We start from the raw sequence: 20,080 nt of genomic DNA, 5'->3' as shown, positions 1-20,080 counted from the left end.
CCCTAAACTCGTCAAACACCAAGTTGGAGCCGAAAGTTCGCAGAGCGCGCTGATTGGACGTCGGCGAAAAAAGCGCGAAGTCATCGTCGTGATAGGCCAATCGGAGCGCTCCATCAACTTCGGCTCCAACTTTGTGTTTGACGAGTTTAGGGGCCTAAAAGAACAAAATCTTCGCCATTCTTTCATGGCCGCCGAAGTCTCTACTCCCGCCTGTCTCGTATACCTCGATTGTCGTTTCGCCGAAGTGATCAGTGTTTCGTTGACCCAGGTGCTTGAGTGAGACTTCTTGAAGTGAAGTAGTATGTTTAGCAGCTGTCGCAGGTGTTAGTGATAGGAAGTGACGCGGAGTTGGGTTTGTACTTTCGTTTTCCTCTTTGCCTTCTTAGTGTGCTTTTTTTTTTTTTCTGGCTCGGGAGTTTTTTTTAGATGTCTCCTCCTTTAAAGCGGGCACAGTTGCTCTATAAAGTGCTGCCAGATGAGTGATCGCGACAGCGAGTTTTCCAGCAGCCATATCGCCCCGAAAGATGACAAGCTGAATGCTATTTGGCTGGAGGCAATCGAGCGTTCGCGTAGCGACAAACGTGTCCAGGTATGTTCTCGTCAATTCGCCCCGGAGGCCTTCGAGATTCGCACCGGGTGCACCGAACGTCCGCGACTAAGACACAGCTGTTACGTAAAAAACCTGGCGGAGCCAGGTTGTTACGTAAAAACTGTCCGCAGAAGTCTTCAGACGTCCGGATTCTGCCGTTAGCCGACAAATATTTTTTCTAGACTTCCGAACCATCTTACGCAAGGTTGTTTGAATTAAATGTGTACTGTTATCGTAAATCTTGGCTTGTGATTGCGGCTCTGTAGATCATCTTATTCGCTTTGTTGGAGACGCAACCGACGGGCATAACAAAATTGGCTGCATGTTCCACATACTTCGCATAAGCAGCTTCCCCAGTCATCTTATACGAGAAGCGCAAAACACGGAGTCCGCACTATCCTTGCTTCCCAGTCTTTTACCTGCTTTAGAAAAGTATGTCTACTGAAACTTGAAACTAGGGGCAGTGCCAGAGTGCAAAGAGACAAAGTTGGGAAAGCTTGCTCGCCCTCCGCAAGTGATTGCACCGTAATAAATGCACCAACGCGTCTTCCCAAAACAAAGAAATTTATTCACACCGCATGATGAGCACAACAAACTCACACGAGAGTGTAAGGAAAATATCGGTGCACTTATGTTTCCCTGAAATTCTGTATAACCGGTAGTTCAAACACTTGCAACCGAATAGCATCGGCTGAGACAAGACCTGTTTTTAAGCCTCTTGCGACGGCTTAGTACCTGCTCCGCAGCAGCACATCTGGTCCTACTCCGTCGCAAAAGGCTTAACCGGTCGTGTCACTCGGCCATATACTCGGTTGCAAGTGTGTGAACGGGTTTTCAGGGCCGCTACGCGTGCATTCATTTCCGCATGCCCACATTCCCTCCCGGCCTTCCTGTCGGCCGGCGGGACGAGGTCCTTCTCACACGGATCTGGCGGATTATGGTCCTGGACCTATCTGGGTGCCAGGAACCCGGTGATGCCAGCCCAGCTTGCCCCCCCTGCCCCGCCGAGGCATCCAGGGTGCGTCTTCGACACTTTCTCTGGAGCTGCTCAAACCTCCAACACCTCCTCATAAACCTGGCCGCACATTAGGACTGCATGAAATAGATTACGCTCAACAAGCGTGCCGGACCCCTACTGGGAATCATCCCTGATGCCTACGTACCCATCTCATCTGAACAAACATCAAGCCCTGCTTGTTACACGGAAATAAAAAAGTGAGGCGTTATGCTAACCTCGTTCTATTTTAGTAACTTTTAGCCGTAACGTGCTACCGTTTTGAGACGCAATTAGTAACTGCAGTTCTTAAGGCCTGTTCACACACTTGCGTTTGAGTACGACCAACTAAGACCGGTTTCTAAGCCTTTTGTGGCGGCTTACGACCGGCTGCGTTGCTGCGCAGCCGGTTGTCACGAGGTTACTTCTGTTGTCACTTCTAAATTTTTTTCAGCATTATTCTTAGAAGTAACGCAGTTAGTTTTAAGATGTAACCGTATCGAATACGTTTCTGTTGAGGTAATTGCAACGGTAACTTCACTACTTTTACCTGAAACTAACTAACTGCATCAAACATTTTTTTTAGGGTAACTAACCCAATACTGCTTTTACAGGGGTCCTGCAACAAGTGGGCTTTACCTAGAACAAAAGAATCCTTTCCGTTACGGAGAAGCGGAGAAGTGACGGACGTAAATACATAAATAAATAAACCTAATTTGTGTAAAATGACCCATTTTATTGGACAAATTCAACTAAATCGTTTTTGCACGCTTACATTCACCCATCTCTTTTCGATTAGTTTTCAATTTAAAAATCAATACCGTCACATTACTGGATCGCAGGCGCAAGGCCGGCGGCGATGCGATATAGTGATATTCTGGTGATATTCTTATCTTTCGCGTTTTCACTCCGCCGGCCTTGCACTTGCTGCATGAATGGTAACTTTAGCGCATTCTCGCGCTAGACCATTTGCTTCAAGTCGTCCTAAACTCGACTGATCTAGGAAGTTTCTATGACGATCAGCAAGTTTCTAGTTGAAATCATACATGTTTTTTTGTTTTTATTTTAATGATTGGGAAAAAGTAAAGTAGTCAGTTTTGGGTAATCATTTCATAGTGAACAACACGCAGCTCTGACGTCACATCGCTGCGGTGGCGCTGCTGTAGGCACGGCGCATGCGCAAACGATTCGCGCGCATCTGGTTTCTGCGCATGCACTGTGCCCACATCAGTGTCGTGAGAAAACATCGACTTGTTCTTCAACGGCGTCTTGGTATATATACGAAGACTTTAAGTATCGCTGGTTCCTCTCGAACCAGAGTTCTAATTAAAATCCAGGAGCAGCGTCTGCCTCGTGGGAAGTAGCGCGACGCACAGGGCTGACAGCGTGACGAGGATCGCGGGGGTCGTGCTGAAGCCGCTGGAGCCGTAGCCGTCGAGCTTGGGCCTGGAGCAGTTGTAGATGTCGAACAGGGTCATGCGAATATCGTACAGGGCCTTCTTGGCCACATCTGCTGACGCAGGACAGTTTGAGCCCGCCGCCAGTTCGCACTTGAGCGTCTCCTCGTGTACCCTGTTGAGGAAAAACATGATTCCTTGCCGTGCTCCAACACAGTTATGCTCTACACTTCTGCACACACTCACGCTGCCCGTGTTCAAATTTCATCGGGCTTGCCTACCGCTACAGTTCAGCGGACGGCGCTCGTGTAACTGTCGGGACGTCACGTGCGGCCATGACGTCAGGTGACACTAAGCTCCTGCTAAATTTGGCGGTGAAATGTACTGGATTCGCGCGATTTCTTGTTTATAGGGCCTGTTATGTAACAGGAGAAAGCACGCTCATTTTTCTGCGTGGGGGGCGCTGCGACCCAAGTGTCCTTGAAGCCCCTCTATCCTGGGAAAGGTGGCGCCATTCATTGTTGTAGAAACGCTCGAGGCACGTACCGCGCGCTACTTCTGGCAAGTTCATGGCGTCTGAAATCTAGCTCAGTGCTGCGCTGTGCCGCCATGCTATTCCCAAGGGCCGCAGGTTGCACGTGCCTTGTGCATCCACGAACCTTGCGCTACTTTTGAAACATGAAAGGGTTTTAAAGGGATACTGAACCAAAGAATTTAGTGCCCATAATAAGTGGCGCACGTTCTTTCCACCAGCCAGCAGCTGCCGGTGTGCGCGAGCACACGCAACAAAAATGACGTCACAGACCTCCATTCGCGGTTGAGATGACAGTGAAATGCATGGGCTTCGGACTAAAGGAGAATAAAGACAGGCTTTTCATCTCTACAAGTGAAAGCTACGTGCTTGTTAGACCAATTCATCGCTGACTTTTTACACCAGGCACCACTGTGTAGATGAAAAACTTGTCTTTATTCTCCTTTGGTCCGAAGCCCATACATTTCACTGTCATCTCAACCACGAATGAAGGTCTGTGACGTCATTTTTGTTGCCTGTGCTCGCGCACACCGGCGGCTGCTGGCTCGTGGAAAGAACGTGCGCCACTTATTATGGACACCAAATTCCTTGGTTCAGTATCCCTTTAAGTGTCCTTAATCTATCCTCGCTGTTCCAACCTGCCGCTCAGCCGGGACAGTTTCGCGGGGTTCAGTGGTATCTATTGTGTCCCGTATGACAACTCGATATCAGGAAAGTTTTCTGGCGTGTCTTTTCACAACCTATCCAGCGATAAATCACTAAGCACCGCGTGAAACAAGTGGATGCCAAGGGAGAACCTTGTTGGGAACGACAAGTTTCCATCTACTTCTGTGTGCAGCAGGCACTTTAAACCGAGGGACTGTGTAGCCGTGTGCAACATTAGGAAGCTAGTCCCTGGAGCCGTGCGATGGGTCTTCAAAAGACCTAATACCTGTACATAAGAAAGCCCGAAGAGAGCCTGTTTTGAAGCCGTTGGCATCTGCTCCGAAATGCAGAAAGCGGAAAGCAGATCTGTTGGCTCCGTACGAGGATTTTGTGCAGACGGAGCAGGTTGAACCGAACGGTTTGACTGCACTGGCTACAAGATATTTCGTTGGCGCCCTTTTATGGTGCCCATCTCTCACGTAACGTACGACCAAGAATATTAGTAGCGAGCGACAAGTGGGATGGTGCGGTGGAAGCCTAGTCATCACGTTCCTAAATCAACACCGTCAGAGTTGTGAGCCTGTCTTTGCTCTTCTTTCTGCCAAATAAAACAAAACTAATCCTATTCAAAACATCATATTGAGTGTTTGGCCTACCAACCTCAGCGATGCTTTTGCTCGCGCACTTCGCCAATAGGGAGTATTCACTGGCGGCCGTACCTGTGTCGACTACAGAGCGCGTGCTGATGGCGAGCTTCCACAGTTTCTTTTTGCAACGTGCATTCCGCAATGTCAAAATTGCCGGTCTCAGCAGCCTACTGATGTAAGCTCATTCTGAGAAAGCGCTCCAAACATCGCCCACAAACATGGCGTCCAGTGAATACCCCCTATAGCCACAGAAAGTTGTCCTCGTCGGGCCGCGGCGCTTCCAGTCAAGATATGTGACAGTGCCGCATTGCAACCATGGGTGCAATGGGTGCTATCATGCCTTATTGCTACAGTGTTCTCATTACAAAGGCAGTAAAACAGCTAGAGCGAGTGAAGTCCGGCCGAGCTTTGAAAGGCATGCAATCACTTATACTTCACGAGCACCGACTGATTGTGAGCCCGCCAAAGGTAGGCTCCGAGAAACTCAGAGAGAGGAGGAGACTAGAGCGCGGAGGAGACTTCAGAACGCCAATTTCTGATTGGAAGGATTAGTGGGTAGACCTAAAGGCTAAAGTCCCCGGCCTTTCTCACCACTGCACTCGTCGAGCCCGTTCGAATGCGAGAGCTAAACGCAGGACGCCGACATTCCGCGTTCTAACGTGTTTGACGAGTGCAGTGGGGACAGAGGCAGCTAGCTTTAGGTCTATCCACTATGCATTCCAATCAGAGCTCGGAGCTCTGACGTCCTCAGGGCTACATCTCCGCTTGTACATGGTTGAAGTCAGCGAGCAACGTGGGGAAACTGCAGAAGAATGCAGGAGACGAGATAGACGCTGAACTCACAACTCAATATTTCATCCAGAAGAGAAGAAAGAAGTTGACATATAACCAACAGGCAAGTGCTCATGGCACGAGAACTCTAGGGCGCGGGGCAATGGTTTTAGTGCATCGAAACATTTAAGAACAATACTTCATTTTCCGATAGAGTAACAAAAGGATGGCTCACGCAGTGCTCCCCCCAACCTGTTTAATATACGCCTCGTAAATTTCTTTGCAGAGCTTTTCCTTATATCGTCCCATGACAGCGGTGCTGGTTAGATTTGGAGTACACCTACAAGCTTGACAGTGAAGAGGTAAGTGACCCCCCCACCGTCGACCTCATAGACAGGTTATTTTCACGTAGCCATGCATAAAGCATTATACATAACCATGTATAATGCTTAGCAACTAGCCCAGCTCACGAGTCACTACCCTATTACCTCCGCTCGCAAGATTTCGTATGCTTGAAGTTGGTCGCGGTGTTGGTTCTTGCTGTTGGTCGGTCGTTTATGTGGGACGTAAGTGAACGAACTCTTCACCTGCAGGTCTGGAGCCGTGGGTCTTTAATTCCGAAATTCCAAGGATCCGGAATCTCCGACATGCAGTTCTTCAAGGCTTCCTGGTTCAGGCACTTGTTCCACACTTCGACGCCTGCCGAACAAAGACGGAAGGGGGCAAATGGTTATAACACAGCGTTAGGGAGCTTGTGTCGCAGAGGAGCCGGCATCCGTGGCGTGACGCGAAAATCATGATTGGTCCATAGGTCATGGCGTCACAGCCACACGACCTCACGCGGGAATTTCAAACAACCCACAACGCTCACGTGAAACGTGACGTCACGGGTGGGGTGAAGGTGATTAAAATATGACATGTAACGCGAATGGAAGGTCGCCGCAAGTCTCAAATAATTTCACTTTAGAAAGTAATTAATCTGCCTTAAAGAAACATTTCGAGGATGTTATGCAAGGTTCGAACCCACGGCTCTTCGGTTGCGAGTCAAACACGTAACTGAGTGCGCCCTGTCCGCCGCACTTCTCGCTTGCTGGCATAAAGAGGCCCGATAACGCTATCGCGTTTCACTCCTTTTAAAATGTACTTCAGGGAGAGCAAAGATGTACGGGAGCAGCTCGGATCCATTTCTGATATTTTTGCGACTCTCGTTTGCCCACTACGTTTCACCGAAGTCCAGACACTGCTGACACAACGATGGAACAAATCAGACAATGCCAAAAGCGAAGTCACTGGACTTTTTTCGTTTATGATTGGTCCAGCGACGAGAGAACACTTACAGAAACACGACGAACACTATGATGCAGCGCTTTTGACGCTATCTGATTTGTTCCATCATCTCGTAGCGTCATCTGCGTCTGTACGCAATGTGAACCGAAGGATAGTCAATGCCTGTTTAGGAGTGAAAAGGGGAGCTCCGGCCAAATACTGATGGTCACTGATTCGCCCTAAAGTTGGTTCAACACATTACTGGACACGCCTAAATTAGTAACCCAAATCACAATCACGATTTTTTTTTTTCGTCGTGAAGGTATTATATCTTTGAATTTTGGTCCGAGATTCTGAAAAGCTCTACTGGCAGCATCGGAAACGTGACGATAAATTTGTTTATTTATTTCGTAATACTGTCAGCCACCTGGTGGGGACTATGATAGGAGTAAGTACAAAGAACAATAGACAATGTAATAGAATAGACAGAACAGACAGAGGAGTTGGTTCCCTACGGGTCTCAGGGAGTTTTATGGTGTGGCATGAATGCTGGGGAAGCTCACGCCAGCAAAACAATAAGAAATCGCGAAATACTGCATTTCTGAGAATGCCTACTTGACCTACAAGTTACACAACATATAAAGTCACCCGACTGTAGAACGCGGGAGCATTGAAACGTTCGTTTTGGCATAACTTTTGTTTGTCGATTTCTCAATAACTATTTTAAATTTTGAAATGATAAATAGTGTGGTATTCGGGAAAGTGATGGCACAGGTTTATCCAGGAATACAAATCTCGAGAGAAAGGTGGAGAAGGGGGAGGGGGGGGGGGGGGGGGGGGGGGCTGGCGGGTTGTTAGTCTCAACCTCAGGCTGCGCTAGGAAGGTGTTGGGCGTCGAGTGTATAAATCAATGTCGGGGTGGCGGCCAATTTTTCATTAAGAGCCTTCACGTCCTGGTGAAGTCCATCGATAAAACGTCGAGTGCGGAGGCAATGGGGAGGTTCCTTTTGAAGTTCTGCTTTTCGAGTTCTTCAACCAAAGATGGTATTTACTGGACGCCGTATGTGAGTAAAGTTCTCACTGGTCATGTTTAGAACGAGCTCACACTTATAGGCAGTGTTGGACAAAATACTCGATAAAAGTATTTAAGTTAAGTTACTAAATACCTGCGTCATAAAGTATTTAAAATACTACTCAAGTTACTTTCACTGTAGAATATCTTGAGTAGAGTGCAAATACTTAGAAATGTATTTCAGTTACTTTTGAAGATACTTCCGCATTGCTTAATTTGTATCGACGCCATTGAAAACGACAATTATGCAGCTACGCAAATCTGGGTTACCAGAATGGTTTATTATAACGCAACAGCACAAAACGAAAAGAAAAAGTATCGTAGGGCTAGTTTATGCAGTCTTACTATAAAGAGCAAAATATTGTCACGAATGATAAATGATGAGGCGGTAAATAACTGAAGAAACTAAACGTTTAATGGAACGAACGTGTTCCCAAAACTAAAGAGAGAAAGGCTAGCGTCGCAGGCGTCGATGTCGGCGAAACAGCAGGATCGACCGCTGGGGCGAGACTGACTCCGGACCGCCACTTGGAGCACCTTATGTACCCGCGTGGGTTTCTGGAACATTCGGCGTAGAAAGTTCGGCGCGTAGAACATTCGTAACTCGATCAGACGACAAAATTCTCGAGCTTACCAGAATGTCAAGTTGAAGAAATAAATAAAATATTAGATTATTAGATTAGAACGCGATTTATTAGCCAAAAAATAATCAGGGAGTGGGATTGGGGAGGGCACCGGTGACAGAGAAGTCCGCTTTCTGGTATCGAACCCGGAGACACCGCGCGAGAGCCAAGCGCGGTAACCATTCTGCCACGCGCTCGCTGGGCAGCGCACGTGGCAATATCACTGATAGATGTTATAAAACATTTCTGGGACAACAAGAAAGAGGTCGCTTTAGCTTTTGGGGAGGATATCAGACCGTGGCGCCCCAAGCGGTTAACTTTAGAGCTAGATGGATAGGGACAACTAAGCGCTCGGCTGACTTAACCGAACGCGGCGTCAGCGTTCGGCCGGAGTTCGTGTTCTCCGGTGAGGGGGAGGAGGGGCTCTTTTGTTACCACTCCGGCCTGCATGAAGAATGCAGCATGGACCCTGCCCAGGTCAGCACAAAAGTCCAAGTGGGTCAAGTTCGCATCCTCTGACGATTGCTTTCGGGGGAGATCCGGCACTTAACGTCACTTCACTAATTGTAGGTATTTTTTCATTAGACTGTGCCCCGCGCTCTATTAAAAAAATATTACACGAACATGCCCACAAGGCCTGTGGGCATGTGCAGAGGCCTTGTTTTGGGTAAACACCGAGGTGTGGGGGTGACAAACGGGTCAGAGTGCTTCGCCCATAGTGACATCGCTGAATATCACATCTTGCGGCGCACCTTAGACGCATCGTTTAACTACAATTCATATTCCCAATACTCTATAACCAATACTCTTTAACTATAAACGAACTTGGGATACGGAAATGAGTGAATGGATAACAAAGAGAACCCACATAAAAGCCACGGCAGTGGTCGCACCTTCTTCAAGTTAGTTGCGTTCAGAAAAGCAATCAACGTTGGAAGACACTTGTTGGCATTTTGAGAGGTAACCCAGCTCCTAGTTCGCTTCCTGTACTGTTCTTCTGCTTATCAATGTTCGCTCACAGACAGTGTTCACAAGAGCAATAAGTGCCGGACTGACAAAAAAAAATCCTCGACGTTTTGACTTAGCGGGGTCAAATATAGAAAAAGCAAAACAAAAATGTCTACTTTTTTGTGTGTGTCCACTTCTCATTTCCTTCTATTTGTTATTTCTTTACACTTAAGTGTGCATTGTTCTCGTAGGTCGTTTCCGGTCTACTTGCGCCTCAGGGTGGCATCTTCCGTAAAACCACACCTTTGGTTTGAGGATTTTTTTGGTGGAAACTTTATAGAAACAGAAGGCGCCTTTGGGAAGGCAAGGGGAGAACCTTCATTGTACGAACTTAGGGCCGAAATATGAGTCACAGTCGGCAAAAAAAGCGCTATTTTCACGAGCTCAGTTAAAGTCACCGTAGCTAATCGGAGCTAGCAACAGGATTTGGTTGCTCGAAAGAATGTTCACGTTTGCCCGTGCCACGCCCACCCCACTTCATACCGAAAAAACTCGGAAAATGGCGGAATGTCAAAAAATGTATTTAAGCTAATGAGTACAAGATACTCGGAATTGTAATTAAAATAGAGTACTAAATACTCTCCATCTGAGGTATTTGCAAGATACCAAGATACTTCAAAAAGTATTTAAGATACTGTATCTTGAGTAGAGTATTCGAGATAGGCACAAGTCTGCTTATAGGTTCCCCGAACCGGCAAATATTGATGGCGTAGAATGCACCTTGTAAAAGCGCTGCGGAAGCTCGCCGCAAGCACGTGAAGATCCCCTACGCACTCGGCCATGGCCGCCAGTTTATAGGTGGCGGGTTAATAGGCAACTTGGTAATATTATCAAATTTGGGATTACGACTGTCTTTAGCTCCTTCAGTGTACCTGAGTTACAAGGTATATTTTCCCTCGATATTGCGAGCAGTTTTGTGAATATCATGGCTCAAAGCTTGTTTCGGTTGTCTACGGCAAAACCGAAACTAGGCTGCACTCTAAAAAAAAAAAAAAAAAGGGGGTGTAGGCGTTACACCCCTTGTCACAGCCGAAAACTTCAGTTCGACGTACTGCGCGCTGACGTCAAACTGACTGCCCCAACTTTTGCGAGAGGGTTGATGACGGTGCGATATAACACATTGAACAACTAAAGTACGTATCAAAGTCTACAGGAAAAAAACACAGGTTTCATAGTTGAGCCTCGAAAACCCCGATAACTTTTTTTTGCAGTCAGTCACACTTACACTAACTATTTCACTGAGTTGTACGACTCGGCTATCAAGCCGCTCGTGAAATTTGGTAGCGTTGGTACAACGTCAGTACGCTATACATCCAACTGAAGTTTTGGGGTACCATATATGTGACAAAAAGTGTACCGTCTACACCCCTTTTTTTTAGGGTGTGGAGAGGGATGGGGGGGGGGGGGGGGCACGCAGCGACGACGTTGTCAAGTCGGTTCTGGGTTACGCGGTACGACGTGCAGTAGACCTAGTCAAGCTACCAATTTCATGACGTAAGGAAGGCTTAGTGGACGCCACATATGTGTGCGCTGTTTACAGCGCATGCTCAGAATGAGCTTACACTTCTGCGGAGAGCAAGCCGTCTGCTTCTTGCGCAGGGGTTTGTGGTGACGTCAGAACGACGCCCAGTTCTGATTGGCTTTGATTAGAAGGATAGTGGATAGACCTCAATGATAGATGCCTTGAGGTCTATTAGCGATGTGCGCGACCAAAAGCGTCGCTGCGGTCAGCTTTCCACGATTGGCCAAACCATGGGCATATGAGCATTGCCAGATTGTCAACTTTGACGGTGTTAGTTTCGGATTGCGATGGCTCCTAGCTTCCACTGTGCTTTTTAAACACACCACCGAACTCGTCGTCGCACCTGATGGTAAGTAGCCAGGATAACAACTGGTGACGTCACGGCGAGGCAAATCCCAGTCGTGACGTCACGGAGAGAAACCATAAGAGGGCGCCACCGAAACATATCGGCGCTAATACTCCGTGCCACCATAGTAGGTTACAAGTCGAGAAGGTAGCGGCAAATGCCCCTCAAAGGGAATCATATCCCTCCGCCGCCTCTGCATCCAATAGCGTCCCATCGTTTCCGTGACGTCGCGGCCAACGCGCGAGGAGGGTCTTGCCTTTCTGTACATAGTTGCTTTATCTTTCGACTTTGACTTAGTATTGTGGAAGCCACGAGAGGAAGATTAGAGTTTTCCCCCTCGGATCGAAACAAAGGCGACTTTCGGGGGTTAGGTTTCCTCTCCGATGGATACAAAGGCTGCTTTTAGAGGCTCGGTTCCCCCTCCGATGAATACAAAGGTCGCTTTCTTAAAAAGTGGGATCGGAGACAAGTTGGCATCACTATGTAGCCATTATCTATCCATTGAAGCGGAACAAGGAGCGTTTCCAGTGAACTCTTCTTTCGACTGCGGAGGGAGTCGAAACCGACGCATCACGCGTGTGGGAAGAGTTTTTACCTTCTTAACTTGTAACCGTTCCATTTAGCGCTCCCTGGGCGGCACCATTTTGTTCGACAGCAGCGCCCTCTCTATACATCCGGGAAATTCAGCGCGTTCGGCGGGGTAAAACGAGAGAGAGGGCACGCGCCCGACTCCGCTAGCAGACGACAAAACGGGAGGTTGCCATTCTCCATCTTTGGGCTGTATCGGCGGGCTGTACGGAACATCGAACTCTCGCTCATGGCTGCCGTTGTGAAGTGGTTCGCGTTCTTAGAATAGTTATGGCTACTCCAAAATCAGCCCAGAGCTTTCTGTTGTTCTACATGAAGGGAGGGCGAGGGGAGACAGGTAAATGACCAACCGACATTTTTTTTTTCCGTTACTTAAATAGCAGTTGAGTCAGCCGGCAGTACTACCCTCAACTACTGCGTGTATTGCGGCAGGAGAGCACGTTTTTATTTATTATTTCAGACATACATTCATGGTGGCTAAAGGCCTACACCAGTACGAACTTTGTATAGTAAAAAAGGTACAGCCACCGGATTCACTTTTCGCCGGAGAGACCGGCCAGTCTGACACAGTTTTCCCTATTTTTTTTTTTATTTGCACGCAGATAACAGCGCAATTGGACTCTGTTAGTCTTTTTCATCTAGCATAGTAATACACTATAACTGGCATACCTAAATCTGCGCTTGAAATTCCCAAAATGACGCGATTTTAAACAGAGTTTGTACGCCAGCCGGATGCTAGGTACTGCCCACTCGGCGGAGCAGACGAGATGCGGGCGAGAGGGGGAGGTCATATTTTTCTCTTTTTACCCTCACTGCTATGACCCTAATGTAACGGTCTATAGTTGTGTGCAGAGCAGGCGAAGGCAACGCCAGGCGAAGAGGGAAAGAACGAGCACTGGGAAGGCGGGACGGGAGAGGGGGCAATGGAGGGCGAGGGGAGACTGGAAGAGCACTAGGAATGTTAAAGAGGAGAGGAGGTATCTCTCCTCCTCCCCATCTTTCCTAGTGCTTGCATTTCTCCCCTCGCCCGGCGTTGCCTTCGCCTGTACTGCGCGCAACTAGTGACAGACACGGAGTATATCCACTATTTTTTTCAATCAGCCAATAAGAGCTCGGCGTTCTGACATCATCGCAACCCCTGTGCAAGAAACAGACGAACTTGCGCAGCGCATAGGTTTCCGTACCGGCGTTCTTGATGGTGTGGAATGCATCTTGGAAAAGAACTGTGGAAGGACGCCGTCAGTACGTGCTCAGCAGCCGCGGACTCAGCTATGGCCGCCAAAAGCCACTTGATCTTGGGACAGTAAAGCTAAGGTCCCTGTATGGCCGTTATTTTGGTCTGGCTTTATAAAAATTCCATACCGGTATTTTTACAAAGCCATTAAATGTGAGCCGAGATTTTCTTTTTCATACACCGGCTAACCATGTGCACATCTTCGCGCCCTCCACATGTGGCATCGGTGATTGACAGCTTTGAAAATTGGCTGCAGAAACCACTATTGTTGGTTGTTTATTACAGCGAAGCTGTTTATGGCTAGGGTTCCGTGGATGTTTCGTGTGCGTCAACAAAAACTCTACGCTCGCTCGCACCTACGCTCGCACCGCCCTCTGTTTTTCGTCGTTCCGAGCGTTTGCGTACCTAGTTTCCTTTCCTTCCACCGGGTGGCGGTTCCGTCGCTCGTGTGTAGTTTCCTCCAGCTCCTCAGGGCGGCGATAGTCCTCGACATGTGTGTGCGCACCTTTCGTCACGATGACCACAGATCAAGATAATAAACGTGTTCGCACCTTTGTTTAAAATTCGCCGGTCACTCGTCATGAGACTACGGACGCAGCTTACTGTGAATACGACGATGCAAATTTTGAGTAAACACTTAATTTTTTTTACTTGCTTACGACGCAATTATTGACGTCAGCGCGACTGCAGCGCGCAACTTTGAAAGTGAGTGATTGCTTCGTCTCTGTGTAATCGTTTAACGTTCTGTCTGTGTAATCGTTTAATGTTCAAGTTGTTTCCCCACCGTCATTGCAGCCTTGTGCGTATGTCTTGTCCTGTCTCTGTGTAGTCGTTCAATGTTCAAGCTGTTTCACCATCTTCATTGACCACGTACCAACTGCTCAACTCAAACCGACCAATTGCTTCATAGCTTGGGTGCAAATGTGAATGTGTGCGTACTGCCGCCCCGTGCGGCGTGGGTTTATCTGCTTGCTGGGACGACGTCAAAGATGACGTCTAGGACGACATTTAGGACGACATCTAGGGCGATCTCAAGGACGACCTCTAGGACGGCTTCTGAGACGACCCGAAGGACGACGTCTGGGAAGAAGTCGAAGACGACATCCTAGATGACGACGTTGAAGGCGACTTCGCGAACGACCTGTAGCACGACCTTTAGGGAGATCTTAAGGAAGACCTCTGAGCCACCTTAAGAACGATGTCAAGGACGACGTCCTAAAGGACATAGTCCTCGACATCGTCTTAAACATTGTTCTGGAGGTCGTTTTAGAGGTCGTCCTTGAGAACGTCCTAGAGGACGTCTCGACGACATCCTCTAAGACGTCGTAAAGGCGATGTTTCGACGACGTCAAAGACGATGTTTAGGATTACCTCGAGGACGACCCCTAGGGCGATGTCGAGGACGACGTCCGCATACGCGCGGCGTATACGCGCGCAGCGGATACGCACGGTGCAGGCCAGATAGCGTATCGCGAAAACCGGGTGAAGTAGCTCATGAATGCTATCGCATTAAAATTAATTTCCTGTCTCGAAATACGCACAAAGAACAATGTAATTGTTTTACCTTAGCTACACTATAGTGCTTTTAACTTTCATTAAAGTGACACTGACAGCGTATTTATGCTCGCCATGGTTTTTATTTGTACATGACATATGAGAGCCAAACTACCCAGAACGCAATTTGCGGCTGGAAATTCGTTTTCTTTCTACCCGAAAACAGCCGATCGAGAACTGGCCGGTTTGAGTCGCGCTCACTCTCTTCTCCGTGGTCCCGTACCGTTTTCTATGTTTTAGACACAACCATCAAAGATAATCAAAGCAGTTGGTCATCGAAGGCACATACTCAATACTAAAACTAGACAAACAATATCATACCCATTTTTCGTGGCTTTTAAAAAGCTGCAAATACCTTGAACTAAAAGAAAAAAAAAAGGTTGCACAGCCACGTGATTTCCGGTAAATTTCTCCACCGCTATATTTCTTCTGCCTCCCCAGTCCGGTTTCGGTTTCGAACCGTTGCGTATTCTGACTTTAGTAAAATTGTATGTGATTCTGACACCAGAATAAATCACCATAATAAAAAAAAAAAAAAAACTTTTTTTTGGGGTGTGTGTTAGTGTTTCTTAAGCCAATGACAGTTGACTCAATAACTGAAGGGGGTTAGTCCCACAGTTCGCCTTTATGGAGTTAAAGATGGCGGCATCCGCCGCATCGCCGCCCACGGCCAGCACCAACGAAGCGCTTACCATTGCGCAAGCTTGGGGAAGTTATTTAAAAATTATCGTAGCAGCGAACGTTGTCGGAAAAGGTATGATTCGGGGCCAGAGCTGCCGCCAGAACGATCACGGCACGTGGCCGAAGCAAAAGTTCGACGAGGACGGCCATTGGGATGTCGGTGCCAATAACTCTTTCTTAATGTCTCTCTTGCTTAAATTTGTGTAAAACATTCTCAATATCGTTTCTTTGCCCTGAAAAAAAAATCAACAACTTTGTTTTGTTTTAATCGTTTATAATGAATGAAAAGTGTGCACATAATTCATTTGCATCACTTAAAAAAGAAAAAAAAAATGAAAGCCGTTTACAAATCCCTGTAACGCCGAACTGGAGCGCAGCTCTTGAGGAGGAGTAGGGAAGGGTACTGAGGGGGGTCACGTCACCTGCGTGTAGTCGCGTGACCCCGGGGGGTCACGTGATCTCGGGGGAGGGGGGTCACGTGACCCCCCCCGGTTACGCCGACGCCGACGCCGCTCAGGCTGGAAACGGGACCCTAAGAGCTGCGCTCTAAAAATACATTTGACACTAGTTTTGGTTTCATTTCGGTTGCAACTCTGTCCCCGTGGCATGTATCTCAACTGGGTAACACAGGTCAACTTAGTTGAGCTCAATAACAGTTGGGAGATGCAAACTATCGTTGCCTTCATGACAGTTGAGAGCGCTAGTGTAACTAGGGTATAAGAGGTGTGTGGAGATAAGTAAGATTGTGATTCCATATAGGGTACCGAAGACGCTTGTATTGGTGAGGGACGTTTTCAGGACATCGATGTTCCATCACGATCTTGGCACGACTGGTTTAGAACGACACTTTCCAAGCCTCGAATATTAAAAAGGAACGAAATGGCCATTGCCATGGCAACAGATACTGGTCAGCGAATCGCCTTTCGCGGTTTGGGTCGTCTGTATGTTAGTAGCAGAAGTTGGTTCTGGTTAGTAGTACCTGATTGTGTCCTGCTAGCAGGCATGGAAGGCAATGGCGCAACTTTCCCAGGACCTCGTGATTTCAGTCGTATACCTATACTCCTCGACAACTTTTCTCGGCAATGCAGTGCAAGGTACAGGAACGCGTTCCCTCTACCATTTTGAGAACTGAATAAAGCTGTGCGCGGACTCTCCTCTTCTCCCCGGAAATGCCAAGAAACGTTGTCGCGGAGTATAGTGAAATCTGAAGAGACGCAGCGGAGTATCGAGCATCTTATGATCCATCCAGAGCCGATGAGGTTGCCGCATGCAGACAGGAAGGCCGAATAACAAATCACGATAAATTTGTTCCATTAAAATAAAAAAAAAAAAAAAACACTCACTTGCTGGGAGCTTTTCGTCGCAAAGAGAACCAATGATCAATCGGGAGCCATCCTCGACGGTACGTGAATATGTTTGTTCCCGTTCGGAGCATTGGTCGATCTGCACGTTCCTTGTGCAGGTAGACACGGACTTGGCGGCTCTGTAAACATTATACAAAAAACACGAGACCGGCTCTGTAAGGAACTTACACGTCTCAAATTTGTCGTTGGCAATTCCTTTGTATGTTTTCCAAGGAGCATTACTTTTTAAGAAGATACAAAGCTTATTAATTGGAGCGTAATCATGGCGGCATAAATATAATTACCACATTTTGCAGTGTTGGGAGTGCTTTAACTACATTCTACTTAATTAAAGCAGCGTTGGACAAAATATTCGATAAACGTGCAACAATTTTTGTACTTTGCGCAAATACTTCTTAGAACGGATCCCTGACATTAATGACCTATGAAACACGCGTTCGTTTTTTACCCCACGCAATCGAAGTCCCAGAAAAAAATTAAAGAAAAACGAGCAGCGTTCACCCCTTCAAGTCGCAGCCAGAACAAGCGGCCACATGATCTGGAGCCGATTATATGCCGCCAGTGTTGATCATAGCCACGCGCTGGGGTTGGCAAAGCACAGGGCACGCGCTGAGTTCCAGATATTGTTATGGCTCGGCTATTGTCGTCGTTGCAGCGATTGGACACGGGCCACTACCCGAATGCTTCTCGAGCTAGTAGTTATCACGAGCCCAAATCGAGTGCCCACGCAATGCTCGGGTCCAATCTATGAACAGCATTCAAATATCGTCACTTGGGAATACTGCGATCCCCAGGTTACGTCATCAAATTTTGCAAAGGAGAGATTGAATGAAAATGATCGCTTTTGTCCTTGAAATTACACCGCAACAAAGGAGTTTCTTGGCCAGCGGAGTTGCGTGCGAGTATCCTTGACTCCCACTAGTGCCAGTAAGCTTGTGTATAATGAAAAACATTCCAACTGAATATCGTTGCACAGCTCCTTTAATTTAAGTTACTAAATACCTGCTTCATAAAGTATTTAAAATACTACTCAAGTTACTTTCCTTGTAAAAATCTTGATTAGAGTACAAATTAGGGCTGGGCAATTGATCGATTAACCTGCCGATTAATCGATTAAGGCTTTAATTGCGATTAATTTTTGTAATCGGTTAATCGGTAATTCAAAATAAAATAAAAAGTAAACGGTTTCACCACGCAGACGTGGACGATAACACCTGTATGAAGGGCAAACTCTATGTCAAAATATAGTCTAAAGTAAACTCTAGCGGCAAGATTTGTAACTCCTGAGAAGTGCAGAAGGTTACACGTGTAGTTCAGCGCAACAGAGACTATAGCTTGAACAATTAAAGGAGGCTGCTCTTGCCGGATGATATAAACGAACCTCTTTAACTCATGTCGCTGAAGTAATACTATGTGAGTGTAAGTGCCTTTGAACTGTTCTTAACCACACATCAAGGTTGATTCATAATAAAAATTGCATATTCCGTCCTTTATCTCATATTCAGAACATGCAAAAAGAAAAAAACACTTTTTTTCTTTTTGACTTTTTAAAATATTATGCATTAAAATTAACATGAGCGATTAATCGATTAATTAATCGATTAAAGGGTTGCGAGTAATCGGGTTAAAACTTTTAATCGACGCCCAGCCCTAGTACAAATACTTCGAAATGTAATTCAATTACTTTTGAAGATACTTCAGCATTGCGTAATTTGTACCGACGTCAGTGAAAACCACAATTGTACAGTTGCACAAATCTGGTTTACCAGAATGGTGTATTAACACGTAACAACACAAAACGAAAAAAAAACAACATCTTCGGGCTGTTTTATGCAGTCCAACTATAAGGAGCAGGATATTGTCACGAATGACAAATGATGAGGCGGCGAATAACTGGAGAAACTAAACGTTTAATGGGGCGAACTTGTTTCCAAAACAAAAGAGAGAGAGGCTAGCGTCGCAGGCGTCGATGTCCGCGAAACAGCAGGATCGAGCACTGGGACGAGACTGACTCTGGACCGCGACGAGGAGCACCTTGTGTACTCGCGTGGGTTTCTGGAACATTCGGCGAAGGACGTTTGGCGCGTAGAACACACGACAAGGTTCTCGAACTTATTAGAATGTCAAGTTGAAAGAATAAACAAAACAGGAGTCCGCTCCTGGAGCTAGCAACAGGATTTTATTACTCGAAAGAATGCTCCCGTTCGCTCGTGCCACGCCCACGCCACTTTATACCGAAAAACTTGGAAAATGGCGGAATGCCAAAAATATATTCAAGATAATGAGTACAGGATATTCAGAAATGTAATTAAAATTGACTTTCTGTGATCGAGCACGAACTGGAAAGTCTCAGTACGCTTCAGAAGAACGTCAGTGCATGTCGGGAGAGAATAACTGAACTTGAAACGACTGTTAAAATTATTACCAGAAATGTAGACGACTTAAGGCCTGTTCACACATGCAGCGGAGCGCTTCAAGCATAGCGCTAACCTCGCGCTAAGCGCGTGCTGACGGCAGCGTTCACCAGCTTTGTATCGCACCGTCAGAACTGTTGCTCATGGCAGACGATAAGTAGCTGACGGCACGTGAGGAGCGCTACATCAGCGCTTCGCTGCATGTGAGAACCGGCCTTTAGAAAATCAAAGTAGACGGTTGAATCTGATTGTCTACGGAATTAAATAACAAGAGAACGAAGACAGTCAGACACTCGAAAAAGTAGTCGTAGGTGAAATTCTCGAGAGAATTCTAAACGTACAAATAGCAGGCATCGAAAGAATTCACCGCCTCGGGAAACAGGCTGGTAACAAGATCCGACCAGTCATACTCAAACTACTGGACAGCAGAGATAATTCAAAGATTCTGAAAGACTGCGTCAAACTGAAAGGACCATATTTTTCAATCGGTGAAGATTTCTCCCGACACGTACAGCAAATACGTAAGAAGATTTGGGACCGCACTAAAGCAAACCGAGATAAGCGAGAAAAGGTTTTCTTAGTATATGATAAAGGTTCGCATAAATGGGCATCTCTATGCGTGGGATGAGATAAAACAAGACATAATTCCCGTGGAAAAAAAAAAAAACGATGTTCCCGACGAAAACTAACCGAAAGCCACATTCCACCATATAAGCTTATAGTCGTAAATATAAATGCAAGGAGTCTTCAAAATAAAGCATATGCATTGGAGTCCCTTCTCTTAGAATTTAATCCACACATAGTTACAATCACATAAACGTGGTTACATCCCT

General features: G+C 46.8%; 1 protein-coding gene across 1 annotated transcript in view; it reads right to left on the bottom strand.

The window, feature by feature from the left end:
* Window positions 1–2,632: 2,632 nt before the first annotated feature.
* LOC115312622 overlaps window positions 2,633–20,080 on the bottom strand; it is a 41,544-nt gene continuing 24,096 nt past the window's right edge. Inside the window, exons 7-9 of the mRNA XM_042287681.1 lie at window positions 16,813–16,952; window positions 6,163–6,274; window positions 2,633–3,155 (exon numbers count right to left, since the gene is read on the bottom strand). Of these exons, the coding sequence (XP_042143615.1) occupies window positions 2,906–3,155; window positions 6,163–6,274; window positions 16,813–16,952 (502 nt within the window). The 3' untranslated portion in view covers window positions 2,633–2,905. The remainder of the gene's footprint in view (window positions 3,156–6,162; window positions 6,275–16,812; window positions 16,953–20,080) is intronic.

This window comes from Ixodes scapularis, unplaced genomic scaffold (assembly GCF_016920785.2).
Source record: "Ixodes scapularis isolate PalLabHiFi unplaced genomic scaffold, ASM1692078v2 PGA_scaffold10__122_contigs__length_95168666, whole genome shotgun sequence".
In the NCBI taxonomy this organism is placed as follows: domain Eukaryota; kingdom Metazoa; phylum Arthropoda; class Arachnida; order Ixodida; family Ixodidae; genus Ixodes; species Ixodes scapularis.
This window is presented reverse-complemented; position numbering and strand designations above follow the sequence as displayed.